The sequence below is a fragment of the Pristis pectinata genome, chromosome 3 (assembly GCF_009764475.1).
Source record: "Pristis pectinata isolate sPriPec2 chromosome 3, sPriPec2.1.pri, whole genome shotgun sequence".
Taxonomy (NCBI): domain Eukaryota; kingdom Metazoa; phylum Chordata; class Chondrichthyes; order Rhinopristiformes; family Pristidae; genus Pristis; species Pristis pectinata.
In genome coordinates, this window is record NC_067407.1 from 51,797,985 (window position 1) to 51,817,924 (window position 19,940).

At 42.3% G+C, this 19,940-nt stretch overlaps 1 protein-coding gene across 1 annotated transcript in view; it reads right to left on the reverse strand.

Moving 5' to 3' along the window:
* Positions 1 to 4,281, reverse strand: part of crb1 (crumbs cell polarity complex component 1) — a 111,463-nt gene extending 107,182 nt beyond the window's left edge. The window contains 1 exon segment of the mRNA XM_052010771.1: positions 4,054 to 4,281. Coding sequence (XP_051866731.1) covers positions 4,054 to 4,132 — 79 coding nt within the window. The 5' untranslated portion in view covers positions 4,133 to 4,281.
* Positions 4,282 to 19,940: the final 15,659 nt, after the last annotated feature.

A 19,940-nucleotide genomic window follows, 5' to 3' on the forward strand; every position in this document is an offset into this window, starting at 1 on the left:
TTCTGCATTCTGTATTGTTTTACATTGTACTACCTCAATGCACTGTGTAATGAATTGATCTGCACGAACGGTATGCAAGACAAGTTTTTCACTGTACCTCGGTACAAGCGACAATAATAAACCAATTCCAAAAATTTGATGATCCCCCTCACCAGGGCACCAATGCACCTGGCACACATCAAGTTCACCACAGTCAGACATCCCATAACGCCTCTGCAGCTGGTCCTGGGCAATAGTCTGAAGCTGGCCCACCTAGAGCAAGAGCTTTCTGTGGGTTATCAAGGTTATTTGTGTGAACACAAAGGAAATGGAGAAAACTTTCCCGCAGTCAGATTGAAAATACAGTGAAGATACTACAACATTGTCTCATGGGTGGGTTTTGATCTTCCAGCACCAACATATGAGAAAGGTACCAGAGTGTGAAACTTTAGAGAGCACATGATGAGTTACCACATATAGATTATTTAATATTGATTTCTTAGAAATTATTCTCAAGATACTAGCACTGTGCAAATGTGTTCTCAGTTCATCATGGATTTTAAACCAACTCTTGTTTCCCTCTCCACAGATACTGCCTGACCTGCTAAGTACAGTATCTCTAGCATTTTCTGTTTTTGTTTCCACTATCTGCAGTATTTTGCTTTCAGAACATTACAAGGAGTTGATTTAAATTGAATTTGTACAAATGGTCTTTAGACTAATGACTATAAGTTGGTTCCAAAGGCACATACAGGAATGTAAATTTGCTGGCTTTTAGAGGGTCACATCACGTGTCCAAAAAAAATCACCCCTCCCTACCCCCATGCACATCCCTTTGATATGCATTTTGCCAAGTCAATCTTTTGATATGGCAATTAAAAAATGTCTGTTCCTAAAGGTGTGGTATTATTCACAAGCATTACAATTCATTTACTGTATCTTTTGTAATGATTTATGTGCACAAGTTTAATAGTTCCTGATTTTTATTTTGTAAGTTCCACTATGCTGCATAACACTCCAGAAGTCTCTGTGGTAGCATTATGTATTTTGATTGTTTGCAGTATATTACACAGATGGAAATTGTGAAGGGGAGTCAAACAAGACCATTGCTTTGGGGAGAGTTATTTGTAACGTTGCCATCAAAAATTCTGAAATGTCATTTTCTAATTTAGTCACAGATAATATTTCAAAGCAGGCTGTGTTTGAAGTAGAAACTTTTTAATTTTCATTTTAATAATATGCTGACTTTTAGAGAATAATTCTACAAAATTTTGTACATTTAAGTAGATTTATAAGAGTTCCAATAAGATGGAAAACAGCTAATTTGATGTAAAATAACAGAAACATCTAGTCCAATAAGTATTTAAAATTAATGATTCTGATAGATGCTTTTATTTCCTGGCCCATGCAAATGGAGCATCCTCCGGGTGCTCCAGTTTCCTCCCACATTCCAAAGACGTACGGGTCAGGAAGTTGTGGGCATGCTATGTTGGCGCCAGAAGCGTGGCAACACTTGCGGGCTGCCCCCAGAACACTCTACGCAAAAGACGCATTTCACTGTGTGTTTCCATGTACATGTGACTAATAAAAGATATCTTATTTATCTTCATAGTTCAGATTGATCAACTAGTAGACAATTTCACTATTCATAAATTTTCAACAATTACTTTAAGCCTTCTTTCAATGTCACTGAAATATGCTGAAGTCAAAAATATTTGAATATTTGAAATACTTCGTGCAAAATGAAATGTTCTGCGAAGGTACATTTTTCTTGGTCTAATTTAATAATACGTCTAATATTTTTAAGTTATGGAATTAACAGCAAATAAATACTAAAACTCTGCTTTTAAAATGTTTAGGATACAAAGTGTCAAAATGTTCGTGAAAATTAAGTCCTAAAATGAAGACAGACTGACTAGCTTCGGTCCCGAAAATGTTCCAGCAATGGGCTCTCAAGTTTTTCCGATTGGAACATTGGAAGTTGAGCCTGGCATTTAAAGCACCATTTCCTTAAAACAGCCTGATTAACTTTTTAAATGGTATTTGCAATGCAGGTTTAGAGATCCTGAAATAGGGAGATGCAGTCAGCAAAGCCAGATCCCGAAAACAAGTGTGGAGAAAGCAAAAAAGAAATCTGCCGCCTCATTGCAGCTGGGGTGAAAATGAAGGGTCAACGGAACGAGATGTGCCGGAGGAAAAGGAACAAACACTGATGGAAATAGCGAACTACTAAGGTTACTCGGAGGTGAGGGATGGGAAACAAAGGAAAATGGAAACAATAAAATAGGGGTTAAAGTAACATTTTCCAGAATTAAACAATAAAAGGGTCTCATCTAATTTCTTTCAATAAATTGTAACTGCCAAGTGTTTTACTTTAAAGAGTCTCTTGCTCCGACTGAACTTTACAGAAACACAGCTGGTTTGTCTTCAGCTGCAGGCAATTGCTCCAAATTAGATGATTTGCGGGTTCAAGACCCATTCTTGAAGCTTGAACACAACGGGCCTATCATAGTGATACAGTGCATGTTGCATCAACAGACTGCTATGCTTGGGAGGACGTTAAAATCAGGCCCTAGTAGTAAAAGATCCCATAGTATTATTTAAAAGACAACGGGAGAGTTCTCGTTCGTTTCCTCTTTCCTAATCCTTCTCACGTGCCCTGTCTGATAGTTACATCTCAGACATCATCATGAGAAAAAGAGTTCCTGTCAGTACCACATTGCTGCTCGTGAAACGACGCTGTACACAAATCAGTTCCCCATTTCCCTAAAAAAATAACAGTGACAACATTTCAAATCTACTTCATTGGTTTAAAAATGCTATTTAAAGTGCTTCTGGGGCTGTCAAAGGGAGAAGGCTTTTAGTTCTATGTTTTCGAGTTCCAAGAAGTTATGTTAGAATCATAGGCTCCGATTAAACAAAAATCTTATGTCTACTACTTCCCTGATTTTGCAAAGGCTCTTAAATCAACAAACTGCAACAGCTGCTTTAAATGCAATTACTTTGGACACAAAGAGGCGGGACAACGTTTAACGGAACTTTCCGCAATTTTGATGAATCAGTTAACCAGTCATTACATTGGACGCAAGGTTAGGGTTCCAAGATTCACGCAGGTCTATAATGCGTTAATATTTTCGGCTAATTTTCAGTATGTGAAGATTAGAAAATAAGGCAGCGAGGTGGTTATTTTCGCAGGCCACTCAATTGCAAGCGAACACCTTTACAAATCTAGAATACATATTAATTCTGTATTGAACCTCGCTATCTTCATCGCATTTGACAAATCTGTCAGAAGTTATTTTTTGAAACATTGCCCGTAATACTAAACTGGTGGAAGGCAGCAAGTTCAGATAACCAAAATCACATTATTATGTAAATGAAGTAAACGAACAGTCCAACATATTCAGAGGCGTTCATTTTGTTTTGTACAATTAGTCTTCTCGGGGTAGAAAGGGCAAGGATAAAGCTAATACTGGATTTCTGTTTGGAAGCATCTACTTGATCTGGGCAGCATAAGGTGACCCAGATAAGACAAACACTGTGGGCAGAACTTCCGCCGAATCCCAGTCTAAGAACAGCTGGCTCCAAAGCGACATTCAGATAAATCTGGTAAAATTCAAATTCCTCATGGCCAAGCGATGACCTACATTGAATCAAAACGATTGTTCAGGTTGAATCTAACTCTCGAAGGAGTTCAGAAGACTATTTCGCAGTTGTCGGGATACAAAATGACCCCTTTCTCTAATCTATTGTTGCTTCTCTCCATTCATCCGGCACGTTCCCATTCGCTTCTAGCTAAGATTTTAAATCAAATCTAATCCACACGCAAAAACATTTCAAGAACATAGTCTTTGTACACCTGAAATTAACTTGTTTGGTCAATCGATGGTAATCAAGTGATCCGGTGCGCTTGAAAGAACGTTTTGTTTCACAATGAATGATATTGCAAAGAAATGATGAAAAGCTGGCCCAAAATTAGCATTTCAAGTCTCATTAACCTTTATACACAAATTGTGGAAAGGTGATGCTGAATATTAGAAGTACAACAGTCGATATTACAGTGGGGGAACTTACTTTGGGTGACGACGAAGAGCAACAGGCGCAGGGAAAGGGTGGGCTTTGAAGCCACTCTTGAAGTGTTACGCAAAGCCATGATTTTGAAAAGAAACCATTCTGCAGCTCTGATGTACGTGCGAGATTTTCTTTCCGTGCTGGGTATTTACCACACCTGCGGACGCTGCAACGCTTCTAAGGCAAAGCACTTGCCAAGTGACATCTGCACGCAGTTCTTTCAGGAGCCAAGTATTGCGAGGCTTTCATCCCAGAGACAGCAATCACTACCTTCTCAGAGTTCACTCCAAGGGCTCGGGCGATTCTCCAAACCCGCTACAGATCTGAATGCTAATCGGATTGGAGTTCGCTCCGGCCAGCGCTGTCTTTTCATCTTCCTGTGTAAAAGTACGGCCAGGAAAAGCTCCCCTATTTCTCCACAGCGCAACATAAATGCGACGGTACATCAAATGATCTATGTATAACTTGTTGCTGTACTACATGAATCAGAAAACGTGTTACTCTTTAACCCCGAAAGAGCTGCTGAATAAAATTACTTTTTTGTTTCGAACTTTTTATTGGCGGATGTGAATTCTCCACAGTCAGGTACAAAACGTTTTTAAGATATATTGAAGAAGAAAGGAATATTATCAATATTTTGAAAACATTAAGTAAAAACTGAAAAATCTGTAAACTCTGAGTCAGGCGGCATCTGTAGAAAAATTCAAAAAGGTCTTCAACCTGAAACGTTAACTCTTTCTCCTTCCATAGATGCTGCCTGATTTGCTGAGTGCTTCCGGCATTTTCTATTATATTTTTACAGATTTCCAGCATCTGCAGTTTTTATTTAGTTCCTGTTTACCTTTTAAAAACCTTAGTTACTCAGGCGTGACTTTGGTATGAATTGTCCAAAAGCTGTTCAGTAGATAGACTCTAATTGCCTCAGCAAACTAACCTATCATCGCTGGAAAAGGGGTAATGCATATTTTCCCCACCACAATCAAAAATCAAGATATCATACTATTGGTATCAAATAAAAGACAGTTGAGAGATTGGCGACCAATCTGAATTTTGATGTTCAATCATTAGCCATAGATTTAAAGTTGTTTCTGCAAACTACAGACAAAAACCATTCAATTTAGCTGAAGCAAGCCACACTGGGAGACCATAACATCTGAACAATGCAATTTCTTGAGTGATTTCCCAAAATTTTGCCTTAACCTCATACTTACTGTTAAAATGAAGCTCTTTGTTTGAAGACTTATTTCCTGATATCAGTCCTAAAATGACCATTTGCCATTCTGAACGTGTGTCTCAGTTGTTAAAATGTCCTCAGTTAATCACTCACGGATAATCACTATTTTCCACAATTATTTACTAAGTACAGTAGTTTACAAGTTTTGCATATGTTATACGATGGTTTGCAGTAAAGTAAATATAGAATGAGCGACAAGGTGTTACTAAATAGATTACTAAAAATTACAAAATAATTGTGATACATATTTTGGTACCGATTCTTAAACATTATTTCAAACAATGACACTTCAACAGCATTGTGTGAATTATTGTCAAAATTTTAAGTGCAAGATTTCAATTGGATTGTAGAATGGAAAATTAGCTCCATGTAATGAAAGCATTTGAACAAGACCATATAATAATTAAGTTGCTGAACATTACCTCATTATATTTGGCCAAATGCTTGACAACTATGATATACACTGAATAACTCTCATTTATATAACAATTTTAAGTTCATTGGAAGAATATTACGGCAAGTGAAGTAATTTTGTAATATAGTCACTGTTGAAGAATGAAGAATTTCTCAATTGTATATGGATAATCTTTTAGAAAAAGTTTCTCCTAAAATCTAAAATGTAAAGAAAATACGTGGAGAAATGTGAGCATCTGCAGAATATTGCAGTAGAATCTGTTAACATTTTATTATTTGACAAAGTATCTTATTAAACAGATGCAAGTTAACAACTGCATTCTTACCAAAATGTACGTTGTTTCTGCGATGCTTAGTAGCCATAGAACCTGTTTGCTCTCCTTTGGCTTTCCATACACCCGTCACTGTGCATATGTCACTCAAGATAATGCCTGGTATTATACCCGAGCTGGCAGATGGCTCAGAAATTACCAACTCTTTAAATGCTTGTACGCCGGACTTCTTGCTGATAGGAGCGATAAAAGCGCTCCAGCAATTGAGAAAGTGTCCAACCCAGGTTTTATGTTTTGCCTCCCCCCCACCCCCACCTTGGATAATCAATGACACAAATGGCAGACCTTTTAAAGTGTGAGCTGTTCAAAAGGTTTTGCATGGGGAACATTTTAATATTAGCAATTTTTCATTATATGTCTGGAAAACCAGGCTGCTGAAGAGAGAACCTCAAAAAAAGTTCTACACCTCACCAATCTTTGAAAGCAATAGATCAACTATTAACCTTATGACAATATCAATGGGTGACAGACATAAAGGAAGAATTAGCACTGGTACTAAGAGGAGTGAGTTTTCTGGCTAGGAAGTGCAGCAATGCAAGGAAATTGGACCACATTTCTGTTGTTCTTCAATGGGAAATGAGACAAATAGCTTCACAAATTGACCAGAAAAAGAAATCAGTCACTTCAGTGGAGTACTGCATGCATTTCTGGTCACTATACAATAGGAAAGATGTGATGAGCTGGAGAAGGTGCAGAGGAGATCCAGTATGATGTTGCCTGGGATGGAGCGTTTCCGTTTTGAGGAGAGACTGGTGAAGCTAGGTCTGTTCTCCCTGGAGTGGAGAAGGTTAAGAGGGGACATGGTTGAGGTATACAAAGTTATGAGAGGTATAGATAGGGTAGACTGCAGGAGCTCTTCCCCACATCAGAGGCAGATAAAACTAGAGGACATCGATTTAGGGTAAGGGGTAAGAGATTTGGAAGGGATCTAATGAGGAAGTAAAGGGTTAAAAACTGTAACCATACCTATAGCTGATAGAAAAAATACCTCGCAAGTGAGAGCACGCAAGCTGCTGACTCAATGGATAAGGTGTTAATTACTATGTCCGGAACCTTGGTTTCAGTCCCGTTATGCTAGACAATAGGGGTACTGGGTGCAATAAACAACGAGTGGGAAGCTTGTCCGAAACAATGAGGGGTGATACCTGTCTTTGAATTTCTTGATTATAACTCAATTATGCTGGACAATAGGTGCAATGTCTGTCTCGGGATCTCTGGGGCTTGACCGAAACTCATGGTGCCGCATGCATTAAGTGTGAGTGACAATATCTGTATAAATTTCTGTCTGCTCCTTTGTATGGGGAGACCTCGGGAAGCGACTCTTAACGAGTGCTGAAGAGACCTCTCCTTAGCGGTGCACTGCTAATAAATGCATTTTATTGAATCGACCTCGTGGCACTGTGTTACTTTACAGTGGACAGAAGTGAGAACTTAATTTCGAGTTGACAATTTGGCGAGCCAGCCAGGAGTCCAAGACGAGGTTTCGGAGGCAGCGTGAGCGATCGATGGGGATAATGACTACCTGCGACAGAAGGGCCCACAAGGTACGATTCACCTTGATCTGTCTCAGGGAGTCGGACATCTGATCGATCCCTTTGCTTGTCGAATATCCTCTGACGGACTCCTCGTGAACCTGTCTGAGTGCCACAGGTAAGAGAGGTTTGAGTCACCAGTTAAGTTAATTTCGCATTTGGGGTTTGAGTCCCCAGTTTCGGGTTTGGGGTTCGAGTCCCCAGGTTTGGGTTTTAAGTTTGTGAATTTCAAGGTTTTGAGCTCTAAGTTTTGAGATCAGTTCTCCGATACTACCACCCTGCCTTAGACCGGTTCTTAAGAGGGGAAATCCCCCACGGAAAGGTCAGGAACCTGAAGTGGGTGAAGGAAAGAGACCGATCTTAAAGATACTCGCAGCAATTTGTACCGTATGATCGGGAAGGAAAAAAATGGGACAAACTCTCGATAAGTCTGGGTCCAATACCCCACTATCTAAGTTACGTAAAGGTGATCCAAAGAGTGAGAGTAACTTCGGTAACTTATTGGCATGCCTCAATAAAAAATTGGGAAATGAAATATGGCCTTTGAGGGGAACTTGGAATGTGGATAAGTGCCTAAAAGCAGAAAGGGCGATTTGGGAGTGCAATATGGGGGAAAAATGGAAAATATTAATGTCTACTTGGAGAAAAATGGCCGATGACCTAACAAATAAATCTAAACAGAATAGTTGGGAACATAATGTGCGCAGAAGGGGAATTAGTGTGTGTGATGAAAAGGGAAATCCTAAGAGTTGGGAAGTCCTGAAGTCTCAGTGCGGAGACCACAATGCTGAGAGGAACAGAAGGGAGAGAGAAGGGGTAGATCAGGAGAATACGGAAAAACGTAGGAATAAAAATAAAAGAAATAAAGATAAAGTGGAGGTACCTCCCGACATGTCTGGCGTGCCCCTGTTGTTCCAAAGTAATGATATGGGTGAAAATGAGGAGGATTGGATAGTCCGACCCACAGGCCCTACCTATCCCCCCCGTTTCACTGCCGCCCCCATATAATGCGACTAGTCCACAAACCGTTCCACTCTCACCACCAACGACTGCTAGCCAAGTCCCACCCCAAGGACAATTCCATGGCCCTATTGCATCCCGAACCAGGAATCAGCTTAGACAGAGAGAAAACCCGCATACGAATGGCTCTAAGGTCACAGACAAGCGATGGAACTTTTTGGTAGGGGACAGACCTTTAGTAGATTCACAGACAGACACCGATTATGACTCTGATTCTATCCCTGATTATGATGACCCTAAAAATCCTGGCCCACCACCTATGCTGAATAAGGTAAAGGGAGCCAAGGCTAAAAAACAATTCCCCAACAGGAGTGTTCCCAATCCCGATCCAACCCAAGCGAGCGCTAATCCTACGATCCAAATCTACACCCCTTGGAAGCCTCAGGAGATGTGCCTAATCATGAGTCAGGCGCCCAACTGTAAAACCAACCTGGAGGATTTCATAGATTATGTGATCGGAACAATTCAGATGTACCAGGCCACCCCCCAAGACCTTCTCAGTCTTTGTTGCATGGCCCTTACAACTAATGAGGTGGAAAGGTGGAAAGAACACCTGGGAAACTAGGTGGACTGGACAGCCTTTCAGGCAGCTGTCCGGCCTCAGGACCAGGTAACCACCATTAGAACTGCCCTTCGCAAAACCCTCCAACAGCCTATTGACGTAACTAAGGTTTTAGAATGCCGACTGAAACAGGGTGAGGACGGCCCAGATTTTTGGGACTGTTTCTGTTCACTTTACGGTACCTAAGCGGGGGATGATGTCTACAACAGATGCAATGCCTCCCCCCAGTTTAACGCCCTCCTATTACAATGTATTCCTGAGGGAGTGGTGTCAGCTATCCGCACTAATAACATGAATTGGCCTGACCATACACGACAATCCATGAGGAGGGCCCTAGTCCACTTCTGGAGTAATGGGCGCGATTTGAAAGCCACAAGGGTAAAACAGGAAATGGTCCAGAGACCCCCGGGCCCCGACCTCCCTACTCCGATAATACGGGATATCAAATGGAATGGCAGTTTTGCGCTCCAGGAGGGGTTGACCAGCCTGGTAAAGGATATCCACTGTACCCCAATGACGCAAGAGCCCCAGCGTATGGGCCCCCTTGTGAGCCACCACCACCCCCTCGTAATTACCCAGGACCCAGAACACCCCAACAATCCGCACCAGCAAGCGTCAGGTCAACAGGATGCTACCTTTGTGGCGCACCTGACCATTGGCAGCGGGACTGCCCTCACTACCGCCATCAGCAGACTAGACCCCCCAGTAGACAACAACCTTTTTCAACTAACAACCCGTTTTCTGCCTGACTAGCTGTGGGGAGTAGCCATTCCATGTACCCTACCCTCACCGATAACCCGGACGATGAACACATTGTCAATTTCTTAGTTGAGGGAAAACCGATCCCCTTTATGATAGACACGAGGGCAAATACCTTGACCCTTGAAGCTCCTTGTATTGCCCAGCATGATTTTAAACTGTCCACTGCCTCAGTTCCATTGAGCGGGCTGGAGGGACAGGAAAGATCCTACCCCTTAACTGAACCTTTACAAGTGAAATTTGGAGATCTGGAATGTCTGATCCAATTCGCAGTAACCCCAGACCTAGGGGTTAACTTGGCCAGGAGGGACCTGCTCTGCTCCCTCCGACGCAAAATACAATGCCTGGATGAAGGAATTACCATTACCAGCCCTAAACCCCATAGGATCCTCTGGATTCACCAGCCTCCTCAGTGGTGGATGGTGAACTTCACGAACGGAGATTTTGACCCACCCTTGAAAACCTCTGACCTGCATGTGATGCTAGCTTATGACACCACAGGGGTCTCAAGAGAGCTAGAAGGGTTGTATGCTCCCTTCCTGGGTAGCATGGTAACTGTCACTATTTTAGGGGAAGTAGTGGGTAAGGAGGGGGCAGCACTTTTAGTTCAAATGCCTAATGAATTGTGGAATCAGTCAGGCTTGATGTCCCCTCACATTACCCTGTCAGTTAATGAGGGTCATAAGCTGAAGGAGCTGGGATTCCTAGCCCACTGGCTTGAGGCACAGGCAGACACAGGCCTTTACGGGGTTCCCCAGATACTGCCAGAAGGGACCCTGACTTACTACCTCACCCCTCTTGATGACAGGCTGTTTATGCCACCATCAGCCCCACCGATTCCCTTCGGATGAGCCAACCCCCGATTTATGGGCCGCATCGAAAGCTAAGGTAGGATGCACCCCAGTGACCCCAGTCCAAATCCGTGTAAGACCAGGAGCACAACTGCCTTCTGACCCACAGTACCCCCTTCGGAGAGAGGCAGTTGATGGAATAACCCATTTAATAGATTCATTCTGCAAACAGGGCATTCTGATTCCTTGCCAATCACCTTGCAACACTCCCATTTTACCCGTCCCCAAAACCGGACGGATGGAATGGCGCCTTGTACAAGACCTGCGTAAGGTCTATGAGATAGTGGAGCCACTACATCCTGTGGTCCCGAACCCAGCTACCATTCTCAGCAGCATCCCTGCCGACTCCTGTATTCTTACTATTGTGGACCTCCAGCAATCATTTTTTGCAATTCCCCTATCTCCTGACTCGCAGTACCTGTTTGCTTTCACCTTCCAAGGTCAGCAATGCACCTGGACACGCCTCCCGCAAGGTTTTATACACTCCCCAACTATTTTCTCCCAAGTTTTGCATAAACGACTCCAATGGTTGCAACTTTCTGACAAATCCACCGTTGTCCAGTATGTCAATGACTTTTTATTGGCAAGCCCCTCGGAGCCCGCCAACATCACGGACACCAATAGACTACTTAACGCACTCCACTCTTGAGGATATGTAATACCTCCACAGAAAGTAAAATGAACCCAGCGTCAGGTGAAATTTCTAGGCACCCTCTTAAGTGCTACTGAGCGGTGGCTCACTCCTGAATGTATTGCACCCATCATTGCTACCCCACCGCCTGCTACCCCGAAGGGTATGTGCCCCTTCTCAGGTTTAGTAAATTTCTGCAGGCAGTGACTACCTAACGTGGCCCTCCTTACTAAGCACCTCACACCCCTTGCTTCAAGCCAGTCCGTGGGACCTTTTGAACTTACGGAGAAACAAAAAGAGGCCTTTGATAAGCTCAAACAGGCCCTTGCCAGCGCCCTGGCCCAGGGATGCCCTCTATGTGACCGCCCATTTCAGCTTTTTGTGAATGTTCTGGAGGACTGCGCTACAGCCGTCCTTACTCAAACCCGTGGGGATAGAAAAAGACCGGTGGCATATTACTCCACTCGGCTGGACCCAGTTGCTAGGGGGCTCCCGCTATGCTCACAGATGCTTCCAGCCATCTACTCCCTAGTAACAGCAGCCTCCAATATAACCCTGCAACAGTCAGTAATGGCACTCCTAACCTCTCATCGGACGCAACACTTTACCCAGGCCTGCTTAAACAGATATGAGATAGTGCTCCTGAATAACCCACTCCTCACTTTTGCCTACAGCACCACCATTAACCCTGCCACCTTTCTAGAGGCCCCACTGGATGATCTTGCAGATCCACCACATGGCTGTTTAATGCATAAACACTTTTTGACTACACCCCGTCCAGACCTTTAGGATAAGGCCTTCCAGTCAGCAGACTTAAACCTGTATGTCAATGGTAGTTCCTCCGTTTCCGAACAGGGAACCCGCCTTTGCGGCTATGAAATAGTAAACGACTCCCATGTTGTGGAGTCTGCATCTTTGCAGCCCCCAGTCTCTGCCCAAAAAGCAGAACTCTCTGCCCTGACCAGAGCTTGTATTTTAGCCAAGGACAAAGTAGCTAACATCTTCACTGATTCCCGCTATGCTTTTGGAGTTGCCCATGATTTTGACCAACTCTGGGCACACAGGGGATTCTTGACCTCTACAGAATGCGGCTTATGTAAAGAACCTCCTCCAGGCCATCCTTCTCCCTAACAAATTGGCTATCATTAAATGCTCGGCTCACCTTTCAGACCCCTCCCTAGTAACACAGGGCAATAACAGGGCAGATGCAGAGGCAAATTGGCAGCACACCAGGGGTCTAAAATCGTTTCGACTGAGGAAAAACAGGCAGTTGCTTGCATGCCAAAGATAACAACACAGGGCACCCCAGACATGGTCACTGTGCAGCACTTACAGGGGGATGCCCCTGACTCAGAAAAACAAATGTGGAAGGTGCACGGTGTACGCACTCTGCGCCACATGGCCTCTGGATTACTCCAGTCAGTCAAGTCTGTATACCTGATTCCTTGTTACCGATGCTTATTGACTGCCTACATTCTGACACCCACCTTGGCAAGGAGGGAATGAGTAACATTTTACTATGTACCTGGTGGCACCCCAGATTGGAGGAAGCAGCACAAGGCAAAATACGATCGTGTTTAATATGCTAACAAACCAATGCTGGGAAAGGGGTGAAGTGCACCCCAGGCAAAACCTCCTTGCCAGGTGGTCCTTTTGAATGTATACAACTTGATTTTATTGAATTACTGCGTGTACATTAGGATAAGTACTATCTTGTTATTGTTGATGTATTTAGTAGATGGATTGAAGCTTTTCCAACCACCAACAATAAGGCCTCAACGGTGGTGAAGTTATTGCTTACAGAGATCATACCAAAGTTTGGGGTACTCCGACAGATAAGTTCAGACAATGGTCCCCACTTCATAGGGAAAATAAATAAGGAGTTGTGCGAGGCATTGCATATCGAACAGCAGTTCCACTGCACCTACCACCCTCAGGCAGCGGGTATAGTAGAACGAGCTAACAGCACCCTGAAGAATAAACTAATTAAATTAGTATCAGAGACGGGTCTAAATTGGCTGAAGGTTCTCCCCTTAGCATTATACCACATGAGAATTACCTCCCACTCGGCCACCGGGGTGTCAGCTGCCGAAATCGACTGTGGACGTCCGGGAAGAACCCTATGGGAAGCTGACACCCAGCCCCCCCACCCAGGTTGACCTTAATATCATGGGGGATGAACTACAAAAGTATTTCAGACAACTTATGTCCTCTCTAAAGTTTCTTCATTCACAGGTGGAGAGTGCCTTTAAACCACTAGAAGGACAGAATGCGGAACTGCCTGACCTGGAAATCAGAGATTCGGTACTGATACAAGATTCGGACTGCCCTAAACTTGGATCTCGGTGGAAAGGCCCCTTCCAGGTACTACTCCAAACTCCTACAGCCATGAAAGTACAGGGCCAGGATCGCTGGATTCATCTGAGTGACTGTAAACGATGGCTGCCGGAAGAAAGATGATATTTCTTAGATTCGGACTCCTTACCATTACTAGTACTCTTGCATAGGCATTAGAGGATAATTTGTTTTACAAAGTACATATGCAGCTACATGGGAATCGCACCGTTTGCTACTCCTTGGTAGAATCAGTGGAAGGCCATTTTGTAGCCACACCAAGCTGGAGCCCCAGGACCCTCTTAGAGTACGAACACTCAAAAACAAAGTGTATTGGGCAGACAGGAACTTACGGGAGGGTGCTGCCGGGAAAATGCTTGCAAAGAACAGTAACAGGTCCTAGTAGCACAACCAACCACCAGTCCTTCTCCCGCTGCTTCACCGGTAAAGGATGGTGTTGTGGGATAGTGATTGCACAGCATATGATATCATGTGCCACCACTACTTGTACAGAGAGAAAATGTGGATTTAAGGGGGAATGGTTTAGGTGTGAGTGCGCTGCCACTAGGTGTGTTATGTTACTTGCAGGGGAGCAATTGGTTTGTGGGGAAGGGAATGGGACCCATGTGAAATTGTCTAATGTCTCTTTAGAATGGTTTACCAGGGAGAATTACCGAAGAGATCATGGGAGAAATGTTGTTGGAATCTCTTGGTATTCTCAGATGCCCAGTCCACAGCAATCGGGAAATGTAACCTGTTACCGGGCCAAGGAAGGGTATGTGTTCCTCTTTAATGGTACTTACACTACCGCCACACCCACTCTGCCAGCCTGGTTTGCAATGGGAACGATCGGGTCACGGTCCCCTGCCCCCAGAAGGCTCATGTCCGACGAAGACTTGTGGTGCGATCAGTGAGTGAGGAGTTCTGTGAGGACTGGAGGGATCCTATTACGTTGGAATCTTCCTTATCGTCGTTAGGCTATGGGTTTCTGAGCACTCTCTCTCTGGGGGGTTTGGCAGGAACTATAGCCGCAAAAAAACGGAACTACCTTTATTTGTGGACTGGCCACGCTGGGAAACAGTACTATGAAGGGCCTGGAGGCAGTGAACCGGGAACTGGTGGAGCTTCGACTTTATGCCCAGCAGACCCAGTATGCTGTGGACTACCCGTTGGCTCAGCAAGGAGGAGTATGTGCCATAGTAGGGGACAAATGTGTCACCAATGTGAGAGATGAGTCCAACATTTCCCATGCCATTCAGGACATTCAGAAGCAAGTAGATAGCTTTAGGCAGGGACTTACAGGAGGGACGGGTTGGTTGGGGTGGCTACTAGGAGGATTGTGGGCATCATACCTGCTGCATGGAGCAGTGGGGCTAATTGTTATTATAATAGTATGCTGTGTGGTGCTGGCCTGTCTAAATACCTGTCGCAAGGTCCTTATTAATAAACTCTCAGCCCCGTTCTCGGCGCCCCTCCAGGTTATCATGTAATGATAAAAAGGAGGGAATGAGGAAGTAAATGGTTAAAAACTGTAACCATACCTATAGCTGATAGAAAAAATACCTCGCAAGCAAGAGCACGCAAGCTGCTGACTCAATGGATAAGGTGTTAATTACTGTGTTCTGAACCTTGGTTTCAGTCCCGTTATGCTAGACAATAGGGGTACTGGGTGCAATAAACAACGAGTGGGAAGCTTGTCCGAAACAATGAGGGGTGATACCTGTCTTTGAATTTCTTGATTATAACTCAATTATGCTGGACAATAGGTGCAATGTCTGTCTTGGGATCTCTGTGGCTTGACCGAAACTCGTGGTGCCGCACGCATTAGGTGTGAGTGACAATATCTGTATAAATTTCTGTCTGCTCCTTTGTATGGGGAGACCTCGGGAAGCGACTCTTAACGAGTGCTGAAAAGACTTCTCCTTAGCGGTGCACTGCTAATAAACGAGTTTTATCGAATCGACCTTGTGGCACTGTGTTACTTTACAGTGGACAGAAGTGAGAACTTAATTTCGAGACGACACTGAGGGGGATCTTTTTCACCCAGAAAGTGGTGAGTAGCTGGAATACACTGCCTGAGAGTGTGTTGGAAAAAGTCGCTGACAGCATTTGAGAAAAATCTAGACGAGCACTTGAATCATTTAGGCGTAGAAGGCAATTGGCCGAGTGCGAGAAGTGGGGATTGGTATGGATGGCGCAGATATAAATAAAATTTTATTTATTAGTCACATGCACGTCAAAACACACAGTGAAATACATCTTTTCGTATAGAGTCTTCTGGGGGCAGCCTGCAAATGTTGCCACGCTTCCAGTGCCAATATCACGTGCCCACAACTTCCTAATCCGTACGCCTTTGGAATGTGGGAGGAGACCAGAGTGCCCGGAGGAAACCCACGCAGACACAGGGACAAAGTACAAACTCCTTACAGACAGCAGCTGGAATTGAACCTGAGTCACTGGTGCTGTAAAGCTTCACGCTAACCACTATACTACTGTGCCTGGGCTGAATGGCATGTTTCCATGGTGTATGAAACTATATATCCATGCTCAACAAATTGGCTAAGAATGGAAATAATTTGTTATCCAAGTTGAAAAAACCAGCAGTAAAAAGGAATTCTGAGGTCTGCTAGCCTATGTCTGCAGACAATGAGAGTGGAAGTAAGAAGCAAAGAGACTGCAGATATTGGAAAAATGAAATAACAACAGAAAATGCTGGAAATACTCAGGAGGTCAGGCAGCATCTGTGAAGAGAGAAACAGAGGTAATATTTCAGATTGATAACTCTTCATAAGAACAAGGAAATACTTGAAATCAAAGACCATCCTAAAATGAAACTGGATTGTTAAGAAGGGTACTGGTGCTATAATTCATTCCTTCGTTGTACCTAACTCAAAAGTCAGCAACATTTGATATGTATCTATGGTCCCTATAACTCAAAATCACCGAGTAACCTGTTATAACACCTTGGGTGAACAAGAATCGATTTAATTAGCAATAGGTAACTCATTAAGAAAATCACAACCAATGAATTGATTTTTTGTGTGTAATAACACTGTATGGTTCTAATTATTTCTTCACAATATTTCCAAAGATGCTACCTGATCTGTTGAATATTTCCAGCACTTGCTGTGATATGATAGATACATATCAATAGGGAAATAGAAATCAAAAAATGCCTGTAATCTGAAATATAGACAGAATATGCTAGAAATGCTCAGCAGGTTTGGCAGCATCTGTAGAAAAAGAAACAATTAACGTTTCAGGAGCAAGATCCTTTATCAGAATGGGGAAAGAGAGAAAACATTTGTTTTCAGTAGGAGAGGTGGGAGGGGGATGGGTAGAACAAAGGGACTATCTCTGATATGGTGAGACCAAATGAGTTAATGTAACAGTTAGGATCAGATTATGCTTCTTTGTCTCTGTAATATGTTGCTAATAGCAAGGCTGTGGGATATGTCCTGCAGGTCAGAATATATTTACAGAAGAAAAACTGAGCCAAATGTTGACAGACAGAAATGGCTAGCTTTCGTATAGATAGAAAGAAAGAGTTGAAAGATTTGATAATGAGTCCAGAGGACTGCAAAATGCCCACAGAGAGGCTGAGGTTTTGTTCGTCAACTTATTGTAAGGGTGCAGGAGGCCAAAATTAGTCCACAGCAGGTGTGACATGGACAAGCAGAATCATTAACTGAAATTTGTGAACTCATACCAGGTGTTCCTTAAAAACAGAAAATGCTAAAAACATTCAGCTGGTCAGGCAGCATCTGTGAAAAGAGAAACAGACTTAATATTTCAGGCTGAAGATCCTTTCTCAGAATCCTTATTTGACCTTAAATGTTAACTCTGTTTCTTTCTCCACAGATGTTGACTGACCTGCTGGGTGTTTACAGCATTTTCTGTTTTCATTTCAGATTTTCAGCATCTGTCATTTTCTGATTTTCATTCATGAGGATTTTCTTAATAATCAACTTCAATCAATCAGAGAGTTACATTAGATATGAACAAAATTCCATCAAAGACCAGCTGGGAATGTATGAGGGATGACTCTGCTGAAGTTGTAATGAATATATAGTGCCAAAATAGGAGTACCAAATCAGGAATGCCCGTGTGTTGAAGCATGAGACCAGCAGGATAGCCGAAACAGGAGTGCTGATAAAGCATTTCCCAAAACAGTTGTACTTAGTCAAGAGTGCTGAAATATGACAGTCAAAACAGGAGTGCCAAAACAAGACAGCCCTAAAAGGAGTGTTCAAAATGTATTGCCAAACGGGATTAACCAGAAGAGTGTCCTACAGGCATGCCAAAATGTGAGTATAGGAGTGTGCACACACAGAACAGAAACAGGGGTGCTGAAACTGGATCACTCAAAAAGCGGTGCCCACACAGAACAGAAACAAGAACGTCCAAACAGAAGTATCCAATCAACAGTGCTGAAACAGGAGAGTAGAAACTGAAGGACTGCAGAATCTAGAGTACCTAAAGTGTTTTGGTTTTGTTCATTGGTGGTTGTTAATACTCATGGTCTTGGATCTCTGATGTTATCCAAGCATTATGGTACAAAATCCCATTGCCGTAGCTTGAATCAACATCTGTCTGAAATAAAAGAAACTTGCTGAAATGCTGACAAAGAAGTCATTTTGAATGTAATACCACGGGGAGTGAAGGACAAATATTGAGTTCAGCGATGTTGTACACAGAGAAGGCATGAAAACGTGTATTTCTGGAAATAGTTTATCAAAGAAAGCACACGGAAATCCTATCCACCGATCCCCTTGTAAAAGATTTTTCTCTGGGAATCTTTATTTCATGTGATCCAAAAGCTTTTTGGATTAATTCTCCCTGTAAATGAAGTTAATATTCCTGATGCTTGTTATATGGCATCTGCCTCTATTTAGATTACTCCAAAACTCAAAATTTGGATCTTATCCACTAAATGAAACCATATATCTATTAATGTTTTAACAAGTGTTAAAAAAGAAATCTGAACATCACTTGACAAAGGCAAAGACAATGGCTGCAGCCTACTGGTCAGTGGGTATGTCCTGATAGTGCAGTGGAGAGATATAGTACCGAGATGTTGATTAATTCTTGTAAAATCCTACATCTCTAAATCTGAAACATTTGTACATCTCAATATTCTGTTGTGAGGAATAAAATTCAAAAGACTGATGTAAGAAGGATAACCTTTTCTCATAACACATCAAATCAAACTACAACATATTGTAGTAGCTCACTATATGCTTCAGTTACCTAAAAACCTAAATTAATGTAACATGGTACTATACTGTTATTATGATTTTCATTATAACAATACTAGCTACAATTAAAAGGCAATCAGTTTCAGTTCTGTGCAGCTGATCATTGTGTTGACTTGTTAATCAGATCATTTATTGCCAGGTGAAGCAAAATGCAGTGTCATTCTATTAAAATTATTCAAATATTATATTCATTTAATATATTTCAAGTGACAGCTATTAGTGGAATAGTATACCAATTCTGAAACAGCCATGATTTGTATTACGAATTTATTTACTTAAGACAGTAACAATCCCCATATCCCCTAAAATCAGGAGACAAACTATACTTGAAATAATGTTGATAGTATAAAATAATAATGTATATTTTATGTGATTAGAAATGACTGCAGTATCAAAATTATTGGTATTTAATCTGTACATTTTAACAATATTAATCAGGTCATTTATAGTCTTGTTTCACTATTTCATACATATTGGTAAAGAACCTTGATCTTTGCAAATAAATATGCATTAGGTGGAACCATTTGACTGACAATTTGTATGACCACTTGAGTATTTTCAGCTGGATGGTACAAGGTCAGAACCTATTGAAAAATCTCCATATTTTCTGCAGTGAGATGTACGTAACCACAGAAAGGATCACTGTTCTCAAAATAGGATGAACCTCCACAATGCACATGCTCCCTCTTTATGGTTGAAGGATAACTGCTGAGAGGAAAATAATATTGTTAAGTTGCACTTATTTTTCATGCAAAGATCATGATTCCAGTGTTTAAAGTTGTAACATACATTAATATAGGCTAAAAAGATTCAATTGTAATACTGTTAGGCAGGATAATCAAATAATTGAAAACTTTAAATAAAAAAATCACCTCCTGAAGCCCAACTAATTTGATAAATTATGCAGTGTTATAGTGATTGGCTATTAGTGATTAGGTTTTCTATTTATATCTAACAAATGTA